The sequence below is a fragment of the Trichomonas vaginalis genome, chromosome IV, assembly GCF_026262505.1.
Source record: "Trichomonas vaginalis G3 chromosome IV, whole genome shotgun sequence".
Taxonomy (NCBI): domain Eukaryota; phylum Parabasalia; order Trichomonadida; family Trichomonadidae; genus Trichomonas; species Trichomonas vaginalis.
In genome coordinates, this window is record NC_067206.1 from 14,098,283 (window position 1) to 14,111,091 (window position 12,809).

Consider the following 12,809-nt stretch of genomic DNA (forward strand, 5'->3'; position numbering starts at 1 on the left):
TCAGTAAAAAATTTTACATTCCCCACGTTTGAGGCGGTTGAGGTTGGTTATTGTTTACCCACTGTTGTGCATGGTTATATCCTCTGTTAAAGAATCTTTCACCTTGGTCCATATAGTGTCCTGCTTGGTTATAGTAGTCATTTGCTTTTTATAATAGTTTCCTGCTTGTCTTCCTACATTGTCCATCCATCCTTGAACTTTTCCTCTTGTTTCAGGATTTGGAATAAGATTTGTTGCATCTCGTGCTACATCCCAACCTTTCTGTACAGTTTGTATAATAGGTTGTGCTTTCTCTTTAAGTATACCTAATGTACTCAAAATCTTCCTTCCAACTCCAAATACACCTCTGGCTATTGTTCCCACTGCGGGCAAAAATCTGGATGCAACTCCTGCTAATGCGCCAAATAAACCCATTTCTTATGGGTTAAAAAATGACGAATCCAAACAAGGACCCCTATGTTTCTAAGCAACAAAGAAAGCACTCATGGTAAAAATCTTTAGTTCAACACCAAATGCTTGGTTTATGGATATCTTGGAAAACATTCCGAGAGTTAGAACAGATGGACCTCCATACTGGTTAATATTTGTTGGTCAAAACACAAGATACTGTGAAGCCATACCATTACAGTCCAAAAATATTTTAGATATCTTAGCAGCTTTGACAATATTCGTTGACAAATACCATCCAACAAAACTGACATCTGACTGTGAAAGTTCTTTCAAATCAGATGATGTAAAAAACTATCTGCGTTCAAAAAATGTAAACCAATATTTCATTGTCGACCAAAACCATTCTGCTCTTGGTGTCATTGACGGTTGTATAAAAATGTTAAGAGACTTAAACCAACCACAAGGTGGTGAAGCAAATGAAATGTCATATGACGACAAATATAGACACTTCTCCATGGCAAAGATGAGACAAGTTTTAAATATTTACAATAGCCGTAAACAAAAAGGTTTGGGAAACCATTCCCCCGAAGAAATGAAAACAACCCTGACTTAGAGAAAGACTATATATTTAATAATTTAGTCAAAAGAGACAAACAAGAAAGAATGCCGGGCTTCAAACTTCAGAAAGGTGACAAAGTAAAAATAGAAATACCTAAACGCGACCCATATGAAAATACTATTGACTATGACAACAATGGAACTCGACAGGTACTCACATTCGTGTTCGTAAAAATAGAAGAAAGTATACAAGAGAATATTATGAAGTTTTAGGCAAACATGGCAAAATGTACAGACTGCAAGCAGAAGATAAAACTACTATTGTCAGACCTCGTTTCAAACTTGTCAAAGTTCAAGGTGGTATACTTTCAAAGACATCCTAACAAATATAAGACAACTCCTGACGAATATGCTAAAGAAGTGGAACATGACGACTAAGCATTTCTATACCATGCGTAAACTGTCATGTAAGGTGGCATGTAGTCTTTACTTTGTCCCGTTGTTTGCGTATATCCTGAAACGCGATGTGTATGGTTTCCATCTCCCTGAGTGTTACCCCAGAAACAATTTATAGCAAACTGAACGTCGTCTTTCACATCATATCCTTTACCTTTTTTCATTGCTGACCAATCCCAAAATTTATGCTTATGCCAACCTGCTTGAGATGTACTTAAATCTATGTAGTGACTGTGTGCAGGTAAATTTTCACCTGAAATCGTTTTACTTCCACCTGTTTCCTTTGAAGAGTTTGCACAATACAAAAACCTGTCGACTATTTGAGTCCAAGTTCCAAAACCAAGTACTACTTCTGGTCTGGTAAGTTCATTGACGTATAAATAGAGCCTATAGGATATAATGTTGAAGTATTTCTGTCTTTAATGTTTGAACTCTGTTTTGTCTGCTTTCTTGTCATATAAATCTTGAGCAGTGAATTTAATATTATGTTCATCCTCCATGACATAAACATTTCTACATCTAATGTATTTCGTCGTTGTTATGTTTTCTTCCGATGTTAAACCTTGTGGAAAGTTAGGAGGTTTAAAATATAATACATCCCCACCTGTTTCTTCAACCGTTCCTTCAATACTTTCTATAGCAACAGTTGTAAAACTTGTATGTGTATGAGTCTTATTTGCTTTCTTCTCTAACTCATCGTTAACATAAGTTTTATCTGCTTTAAGGTCTAAACATCCTGAAACCCATCCTGTATTGGCTTTACCTTTTAAAATCTTCGATGTCCGTTCATGGTACCATTCAACCCTTTCTTTCATTTCGTTATCTTTTTCATCCACATATTCCTTATCCGCCTTCTTCACTAACACACTAGCCACCCATCCTTATCTGCTTTCTTTTCAAGGCTAACGTTTAAGTCTGTTATTTCAGATATAGAATGTGTATGAGTCTTTTTAGAAATTCGTTTTCAGCTCTCGTCACTTCACTTGACATTTTATTGTCAACATATGTTTTGTCTGCTAGTTCAGGATGAGTATGTTCTTTTGTTGCATAAGCATTGTTAGCTCTTTCTTCTTCTTTGCTATTGCATCGTCTACATATTCTTTGTCAGCTTGTTGCCAATCTGCTTTCAAAGAAGTTCATTTATAGGTTTCTCGTTTAAAGTTCCTTTTGTTGGATTTATACAGACAGTATGGTTCTTATTGTCTTGAAACAGAAACTCATCTGTCATTGGGTTTAATGTCAGTTTTAAGTTTCCTTCTTTCAATGACTCAGATATCTTAGAATAGTTTGAAAAGTTTGTTGTGTTCTTATTTAGAGCTTGCATAATGAGTTGTCGTTGTGTTGTATTTCTCTCATAGACGCTGTTTCATTTGACATTTTTATTCTAGATAAAATATGCTTTCCATAGAAAAAGAAAATTCAAGAGTTGCTACAACTAAACCATTAGATGAACTTTTTACAATGTTAGGTCAAAAGTTTGAGACAGAGACCGTAAAGCATGAAGGCTATCGTTTTGACTACCCTTAAGAATGGTTAAGAGACCCATCCTCACAAAAGCTATTGGCTTTTCGTAGAATGAAGTTCATTTCAGAAGCCATACATGGTTTCCCATTTACGGTCGGTTTTGAAGTTCGATACTATAACAAAGAAAAACGTATGTATGAGAAATTTGAACAGGGAAAACTTTTACAAGTGAATTTGCTTGTAAACTTAGAAACAACTCTTCAAGCTTTTCAAGAAAAAATAAACGAATATCTATCTCGAATATGCAAAACAGTACAACATTGACGAAGGAGAGTACCATCTCGATATTTTATATGACAGGAAAAATGCAACTGTTAAAATCAATAGAATAGAAGACCTTGGAGAAAACGTTTATATTTCTACAAAATATAACAACTTGGCATGGTATAGATTTTGAGGATGTTAAATCAGCCTGCAGCATATCCAGTACACCCGGACTTTTATGAAGTCGAAAACCCTAATGGAACATATGAAAATGTTTTCGACTCAGATGCTATTATATTCATGCTTCATTTTCTGGTGCACAAAACTCTTTTTTATGCTTGGCAAATGACTTTTACGAAAAACCTACAAAGCTATATGAACCACCAAGTGGAAGTATTTCAGACTTTCAAGTATGGTTTACACAGATGGAAGAAAGAGAAAATTCCATATACCATGCGTTTTACTTAGAACTTAGTTTCATATACAACTACTATCGAACGGTAAAAATATAATTTTTTAATACGGTTGAGGTGTTGGATTTGGTTGCCAACTTGACTGTGGTGCAGGTTCAGGCTGTTGTATGACAGGAGCTTGTTCTTCTGGTTCAGGGTCTTTAGGTATAATACCAACGAACTGACCTACTCTTTTACCAATATTTTTGACTCCGTTCCAAATTCCTCTTCCTACGGTTTTATTCCATTCCATATACCTCTTCCAACTCTTCTGAAGAAGTTTCCAATACTACTGAAGAACCCATTTTACTATATGTAAAAATCTAATGTCCACCTAGTCTCTTACGTTTCCTGTTGAGTTCCATAGCATTCTTTAACTGGAGCTCATACATTCTGTTTCTCCTCTGGTAGAAACATATTCTGGTCAACTCCTGTGTTCGCGTCATCTGCATAAAGTTGTTTATATCCCACTTCAGGGTTTGTATAAAACTCTTTCCATCTCATATTTGCATACCATGGTGCAAACCTAACGCAGCTCATTTGACATGGCAGTTTGCATTTGTACATCTGTTGCACTTGACCATAGTTTGCCATTGCAGTTTGTATTCTAACTTCATTTGGAATATTCTTGGTTTGGTTGTCCAGGTTGCTGTGCATTCGCTAAGTTCTGTGCGTCCATTTAATATTAGATAAAAAATATCTCTTACGAGTACATATGCTGAACATTTGCAGGCATTGGTTCATCTTCATATTCTCTGTACTTTTCTGCCACGTCAAATAAATAAATGACACAATGGAAAAAACCTAAAACAAGTAGTCCTATTTCAAACCACATTTACTTACTAGTAAAATTTCTTTGTTATGACACTTTCTCCGGTTTATAGGACCTCTCTCATATTCTATCTTGTCATATCTAAACTCATAGTCATGTATGTCCTCTAACCATCTCATAACGGTTTCCAAACCACTTTTATCGGATGTAAAGTAAAAGCATGGACAGTTATGTAAAACGTCTAAAGTTTCTAAAGAGTCTCTCAAAGTCCAGTCTACTTGGTATTGAAAATCGCATGTGTTATAGAACGGCGGGTCCACTATAAAGAAAACATTTTCCTTGTCTTTATATTTTTCATACAACTCTGTCCAACGACATCTCACAAACTCTATACCCTCAATATATTTTTCTATGTCCTCTTTGAAAACATTTGTATAGTTAAGATATAAAACATTTGACATAAGTGTTTCAATGTCATGAACTCTTATAGAACCACTATATAATAGTCTAGCAGATATACTATCCCAGTCTATATATTCTGCTTTTTTCAAAACCTCTCTCACAATATTTTTCTTATCTAATGGTATACGTTCCATCTTACCTATAGGTATCTTTTCTTTTAACTCTTTCAATATATTGTTTGTGTCTGGTATATGTTTGAGACGGTCCATATAGTTGTCGAAGTCATTGCATATAATCTTTGAGTCTGGGAATATTGTATGGCACAAATGGGATATATAGAAACTTCCACCGAACAAATCTACAAATGTTAGACCATTCGGTAGTTTCTTAAGTTAGTTAGTATACCTAAGTCGTGTACAGAGGCACTGCGCGCCTCCATACACCACTTAGCTGTTTTGACACTTTACAAAACTGGTAACGTATATTTTACAATACAACCATAACACCAACTTAACCTTAAATATTTACAAAACCGTCTGACACATAAACGACTTCACTAATGAATTCACTAATGAATTCACTAATGAATTCACTAACGACTTCACTAACGACTTCACTAACGACTTCACTAACGACTTCACTAATGAAAAAATAAACGTTTTCACAAACGACTTCACTACTGTAAAAAATAAACGTTCTCACTTACAAAAGTATTGCAACTCTTCCCATTGCTGTGCTTCACACAATAGTTCATATTCTTCAGTATCGCTGCTGTCGCTCCAATCGTCAGAGTCAAAATCACTGTCATAGTTTATACCTGTAAGTTTTGACAAAGCTAATGAAACACGTTTACCGTTTGTATCGTATGCTTGTATAAACTTTCCATTCTTCATTCCTTCATAAACGCTCAAACTAACTTTACCCTTTCTCCCTCGTATCTGATAGAATGTATTTTCACGAGGAACGAAGAACAAATTCTTGAACTCATGACCGTTGTAGTTTGTTATCTCAATAGTTTTCGTCATTTATATAAAAATAAAAATTTTCAGTAAAATAAAAAATAAACTTAAAAATAAATGATATCACCACCCTCACACGTATGAAAACATCCATTTAAATTTAGGTGAAGTGGTGAGATCTCACCTCTTTTTTCACCTGTTTTTTCACCCTGTTGAATTCATTGCTTTATAACTCTCTTCCTTTCTCCAACTCTTCTAACTTCTTCTTAAGTTCAGCAATGTTGTCCTCATGAAGTTTAATCTTTCTCAAAATTCCTTCTTTATCTAATGGTTGCTTTATCTTTCTAAACTGAACTCTACCATCCTTCATAGTATGAATGTAAAAACCTTCTGGAATAATTCCTGATTTAATGTATTCTACCAAAAAACTTTTGTTTCATTGCTTCAGTGACTTTAGTCGTCATTTTACTCTAAGGTGAAGCTAGCACAGCGATAATGGATTTCATGACTTTTTAGTATTTCATGCAATCTTAACAGATAGCCTTACAAGTACTTCCAGTGTCCCTAGCTGTCCCTCCTTTTTATATAACTCCATGACATTTATAATCTCGCGAACTTAACAGGTAGCATAACAGATTAAAATCAGATGAGGTTTTGAACCAAAATTTCTAAGCAACGTTGTCAAGGATTTTGAGGAACTAGGGACAGGGTGTGGCAAAGTCCAAGATTTAATTTATCTTCATCTGTTTCATCAGCTATCTCGTCTAATATGCCAATATTTTATTCATAACTCGTGGCAAACTCACTAACTTTCATTATGTTCATCTGCATGCTTCATCTGATAGAAAGTATGACTTTCATTAACTCTGTGAGATAATGAAAACTACTAGGGACAGAGACCATGGCAAAGTTTATGACTTTCATTATTTCCAGAACTTAATGAAAACTACTAGGGACAGAGACCATGGCAAAGTTCATGATTTAATTTATTCTCTCACTAACAACAAACACAAACTCCAACACTAACGACAAAAATAAATGTCCTCACTTCTTAACAAAGTAATATGTGCTTCTTACACCACCATAGCTCAAACGTTTCTTTTCAAACATCGATTGAAACTTATTTTGAGCCATTGGCTTTAGTCTCTTTTTCTTCAAATACGCCAAGAAATCTTCTTCACATCTTTTCACTTCATAGCCTTCTTTAAACTCCTCCTTGTTAAGTTCTATGAAATCCTTTATCTCATTCTTTGTTGCAATGGCTTCTTCACGAACGACATCGTGAACTATTTCATCATTGCATTCATGTATGACCTCCTCACTGTCTTTCATAAGCGTTTCATCACTGTTCTCATGTATGACCTCCTCACTGTTCTCATGAACTATTTCAACACTGTTCTCATGAACGACCTCCTCACTGTCTTTCATAAGCGTTTCAAAGTCTCCTTTACTCATTACTTCAATCTCATGCTGTTCACAATAGTACTTAAACTCACTGTATATGTCTTTGTTGTATGTTATATTGCTTCCCATGTACTCCATGAATTTTTCAAGCACTTCCTCATAATTCACTGTTTCTTTCTTTCCACGACCTTCTAATATCATACTTGCTTCGTAAATATAACTTCTTGCAGAACCGTCTCGCTTTCTACTTCTCTTCACAAATTCTCTCATCTTTCCACCAAATACATTTGAACTACATGCAAAGAATTCATTCTCCTTCGCAAATTCTTTATATCTTCTGTAGCACTCTGTACAATTCCATCCGGATACAAACTTTTCATAGAACTCCTCGTAAAACATTTGGTAAGGTGTTTTGTTCATTTCGATGAGTTCTTGTTTAGCCCTGGTGAATGGTATCTTCCTTACATCAAATTCACTTAAATCTTTCCTCATGAAGTACGTCAGTAAGTTTGAATAAAACTCTTCATTAAAGCTTTCAATGAGATTTGAGAAATATTCGTAATTTCCTTTGTATCTGCTGCTTACGTCAATGACAACAAATCTTCTGTCGTCTTTGTCAATCTTTACTGAGTTTGAAGTTGTTAGATATCATGATGATATTACAAACATTCTCTATCTTTCTTACTGGCTGACACTTCTGATTTAAGTCCAACTGAGTCTCTGTTACTATTGACTTTAGTGCGTCGTGGTTCATGACCTTAGACGTATCGCATGAGCTTAGTTCATTGCATACGATGAGCTTCATGTTCTCAATAGCAGCATTGAATCTACCAACCACATTCTCTATTGCCGTTATATTATTGTTGGCGTACTTGCTAATGAGCTCGCATAGAACATTACTAAGTACATTCTTACCAGTTCCTTGCTTTCCTATTAACAAAAGTACTGTTCCAGTCTTTCCACAAGGATTTTGAACGATGTAGGCGAACCAGTTCAAAACATACTCATAAAGCTCTTCATCCTCATTACATATGACATCGTGAACATGTTTCAAATATCCTTCAATAATGCTTTCATCTACTTCATTCAGTACCTCATACTCATATCCTCTGAAATAGCTGTAAATGTCATCTCTTTCGTCAAAGAATCTCATGCCTGACTTCATAAGATAGTTCTTGTTCTGACCCGCTTCATAAATCATCAGTGCGTTCACATCCTTCTCCTCAATACGTCCTACATAAATACTCTTCATGAGCTTATTGAATTCCTTGCTATCTACTGACACAAGTGTTGTTGTGTCTCGTATTCCATCATAATCTTTCACTAGATATGTCATACGTGCTCCGTCAATAACAACAACACATCTTCTTAAGTCATTTATAACACTAGCTATGTCAATACCGTCCTCACTCATGTACTTATTTTTCCTCAAGTCCTTTAGTGTGAAAGTGTCTCTAAGTTCTATTTCAAGCAATTCATTTACACATCCTTTGCAATACTTCTCTATAAAATATTTCTGTCGTTCTTTACTAAGTTTCTTAACAGCTCTGAAGAACCATGTGTTTTGACTCAAACATCCTTCACAACTTCTCTCATTCATTCCTAGTTCTTTCATGTCATTATCTTCAACCTCTATGGTCTCATTGACTAAGGTCAAAGGGTTCTTAGTCATTGCTGGTCTTATCTGAAACAATGTTTGTGCAACAGGTTTAACTAGTTCAGCAACGTCCTTCCTTAATATGAATAGCTGTTTCCACTCATCTTTGCTAACAGTTCTTTCATAACCACTGACAGTAATGATTTCATTTGCTGACCTTAGACGCTTATGTTCTATCATTTGTATTGCTTTTGTGTAAGGCTTTCGTGAGCATAGGTTGTATATGTCATTCCTGCAATGTTCATTCATGCCAATAGTACTAAATCCTTTCTTTGCTGTTGAATGCATAATATCCATTAGTTCCTGTGTTCGTATTGCTGTCTCATAAAATACAACAAGACCTTTGTCATCTATGACGTACTTACCGAAAACATTGCTTATATTCTTTAACCAAGAAATAACATCCTCATTCATGCTGTCAAACATGAAGTAAGGTCTTACATACTCTTCACTTATAAGATACTCCACAAAGTACTTGTTAAGCTCTATGTCCTCGTGAGCGATTTCATTAGGTTTGATATTAGTTCCTTTTGTCATTGCTGTCATGTACTTCACTCTCATAGTTCCTTTCAATAGCGTAAAAGTACTTCATTGTTTCATAACTGCTCTAAATTCTGTTCAAAATTCGTACAACATCACTTTTAACATTAGTGAAAGAACATGAGCGAAACAACAACATCTAACATTACAGAAGAAGTCAATGACAATGCCGATGAAAACATTACAGAAGGAGCTAGTGAAAATATTGACGAGTTCAGTGAGGAAGAAGATATTGAGGACGCATTCTATTACTATACAGGTCCTAACTATCGAAAACTTCATATAAACTTTACAAAAACAGGTGCTGCTTATGTTTGTATGATAGATACAGAAAACAAGAGAGTAATCTTATGCATAAACAAATTCAAACGCTTGTACGGCTTCATGTAGGACAAACATTATTTTTCAACACTAACGCCAACACGTAGGACAAACATTCATGACTAACATTACTGTATAACATAAATGTTTTGTCATGATTTCATCGTAAATGTTTTGTCATGATTTCATCGTAAATGATTTGTCATGATTTCATCGTACATGTTTTGTCAAGATTTCTTCGTAATGAACGTATATGTTTTGTCAAGATTTCATCGTAATGAACGTATATGCTTTGTCATGACTTCATCGTAAATGATTTGTTATGACCTCATGGAACTTCATCGTAAATGTTTTGTCAAACATGAACGTAAATGTTTTGTCAAACATGAACGTATATGTTTTGTCAAAACTTCTTCGTATATGTTTTGTTATGACTTCTTCATCGTAACGAGTGTAAATGATTTCATATGATTGTTTCCCTCAAAAAACCGAGAGAAGAGATTCCATATGAAAATCGCAAGAATTTGGCTCCTGGTTTGAAATATTATTATGTTCATAGATTTCATCGTACATGTTTTGTCAAACATGAACGTATATGTTTTGTCAAACTTCATCGTACATGATTTGTCATGACTTCATCGTATATGCTTTGTCATGATGATTTCATCGAAACTAAACGTATATGTTTTGTCATGATTTTATCGTAAATGTTTTGTCATGATTTCATCGTAAATGATTTGTCATGACTTCTTCATCGTAATGAGTGTAAATGAACCAAAAATAATGTTTACGTTCATGTTTGACAACAACACAGGAAATAAATGTTTACGTAAATGTTTTGTCATGATTTCTTCGTTTATGCTTTGTCATGATTTCATCGTAAATGTTTTGTCATGATTTCTTCATCGTAATGAACGTAAATGACCCAAAAATAATGTTTAGGTGAAGAGGTGAGATCTCACCTCTTTTCTCACCTCTTTTCTCACCTCAGCCGTTAAGCGGCGAGACCCAAAGGGTCTTGAATTTTCATGACTTCTTCATCGTAATGAGCGTATATGTTTTGTCATGACCTCATCGTATATGCTTTGTCAAACATGAACGTAAATGTTTTGTCGAAACTTCATCGTATATGCTTTGTCAAACATGAGCGTAAATGTTTTGTCGAAACTTCATCGTATATGCTTTGTCAAACATGAGCGTAAATGTTTTGTCGAAACTTCATCGTATATGCTTTGTCATGATTTCTTCATTGTATATGTTTTGTCATGATTTCTTCGTAAATGATTTGTCATGATTTCTTCATCGTATATGTTTTGTCATGACTTCTTCATCGTAAATGTTTTGTCATGACTTCTTCATCGTACATGTTTTGTCGAAACTTCATCGTATATGTTTTGTCATGATTTCATCGTAAATGTTTTGTCATGACTTCTTCATTGTATATGTTTTGTCATGATTTCTTCGTACATGTTTTGTCATGACCTCATGGAACTTAAACGTATATGTTTTGTCATGATTTCTTCATCGTATATGCTTTGTCATGATTTCTTCATTGTATATGTTTTGTCATGATTTCTTCGTAAATGATTTGTCGAAACTTCATCGTAATGAGCGTAAATGTTTTGTCGAAACTTCATCGTATATGCTTTGTCATGATTTCTTCATTGTATATGTTTTGTCATGACTTCTTCGTAAATGATTTGTCATGATTTCTTCATCGTATATGTTTTGTCATGACTTCTTCATCGTAAATGTTTTGTCATGACTTCTTCATCGTACATGTTTTGTCGAAACTTCATCGTATATGTTTTGTCATGATTTCATCGTAAATGTTTTGTCATGACTTCTTCATTGTATATGTTTTGTCATGATTTCTTCGTACATGTTTTGTCATGACCTCATGGAACTTAAACGTATATGTTTTGTCATGATTTCTTCATCGTATATGCTTTGTCATGATTTCTTCATTGTATATGTTTTGTCATGATTTCTTCGTAAATGATTTGTCGAAACTTCATCGTAATGAGCGTAAATGTTTTGTCGAAACTTCATCGTATATGCTTTGTCATGATTTCTTCATTGTATATGTTTTGTCATGACTTCTTCATCGTAATGAACGTAAATGTTTTGTCATGATTTCTTCATCGTAAATGTTTTGTCATGATTTCTTCGTATATGCTTTGTCATGATTTCTTCGTAAATGTTTTGTCATGATTTCTTCGTAAATGTTTTGTCATGATTTCTTCATCGTATATGTTTTGTCAAACATGAACGTAAATGTTTTGTCAAACATGAACGTATATGCTTTGTCATGATTTCATCGTACATGTTTTGTCAAGACTTCTTCATCGGAATGAGTGTAAATGACCCAAAAATAATGTTTAGGTGAAGAGGTGAGATCTCACCTCTTTTCTCACCTCTTTTCTCACCTCAGCCGCTAAGCGGCGAGACCCAAAGGGTCTTGAATTTTCATGACTTCTTCATCGTAATGAGCGTATATGTTTTGTCAAACATGAGCGTATATGTTTTGTCAAGACTTCTTCATCGTAATGAGCGTAAATGATTTGTCATGATTTCTTCATCGTAATGAGCGTATATGTTTTGTCAAACATGAGCGTAAATGTTTTGTCAAGACTTCTTCGTACATGTTTTGTCATGATTTCTTCGTATATGTTTTGTCAAACATGAGCGTAAATGTTTTGTCAAGACTTCTTCGTACATGTTTTGTCATGATTTCTTCGTATATGTTTTGTCATGACTTCTTCATCGTAATGAGCGTAAATGTTTTGTCAAACATGAGCGTAAATGATTTGTCATGATTTCTTCATCGTAATGAGCGTATATGTTTTGTCATGACTTCTTCATCGTAATGAGCGTATATGTTTTGTCAAGACTTCTTCGTATATGTTTTGTCATGACTTCTTCATCGTAATGAGTGTAAATGTTTTGTCAAACATGAGCGTAAATGTTTTGTCATGACTTCTTCATCGTAATGAGCGTATATGACCCAAAAATAATGTTTAGGTGAAGAGGTGAGATCTCACCTCTTTTCTCACCTCTTTTCTCACCTCATTGAATTTTCATGATTTCTTCATCGTATATTCTTTGTCAAACATGAGCGTATATGTTTTGTCATGACTTCTTCATCGTAATGAGCGTATATGTTTTGT

The 12,809-nt window shown here is 34.5% G+C and overlaps 3 protein-coding genes and 1 pseudogene across 4 annotated transcripts, besides 3 other annotated features; 1 reads left to right on the plus strand and 3 right to left on the minus strand.

Annotated features, from left to right (window-relative positions):
* Positions 1–5,961: part of a mobile genetic element that runs on past the window's edge.
* On the minus strand, positions 1,383–2,781 carry TVAGG3_0088960 (annotated as a pseudogene). The gene has a single exon. A coding segment is annotated over exon 1 (1,399 nt).
* Positions 5,153–5,456: a terminal%2Cinverted (terminal inverted repeat of Maverick-1A transposon ID:TVAGG3_0088920).
* On the minus strand, positions 5,457–5,783 carry TVAGG3_0088970 (uncharacterized protein; the record flags this gene model as incomplete). The annotated part of the gene is made up of 1 exon (XM_001305957.1): positions 5,457–5,783. The coding sequence occupies one exon, from the start codon at positions 5,781–5,783 to the stop codon at positions 5,457–5,459; it is 327 nt and encodes a 108-aa protein (XP_001305958.1).
* Positions 5,962–7,472: 1,511 nt separating the features above from the next.
* Positions 7,473–7,751: a mobile genetic element.
* A 975-nt stretch (positions 7,752–8,726) lies between these two features.
* Positions 8,727–9,339, minus strand: TVAGG3_0088990 (uncharacterized protein; the record flags this gene model as incomplete). Its single annotated transcript, XM_051222380.1, has 1 exon — positions 8,727–9,339. A coding segment is annotated over one exon (613 nt), but the record flags the coding sequence as incomplete, so codon positions are not given.
* A 99-nt stretch (positions 9,340–9,438) lies between these two features.
* Positions 9,439–9,708, plus strand: TVAGG3_0089000 (uncharacterized protein; the record flags this gene model as incomplete). Its single annotated transcript, XM_051222381.1, has 1 exon — positions 9,439–9,708. The coding sequence occupies one exon, from the start codon at positions 9,439–9,441 to the stop codon at positions 9,706–9,708; it is 270 nt and encodes an 89-aa protein (XP_051107367.1).
* Positions 9,709–12,809: the final 3,101 nt, after the last annotated feature.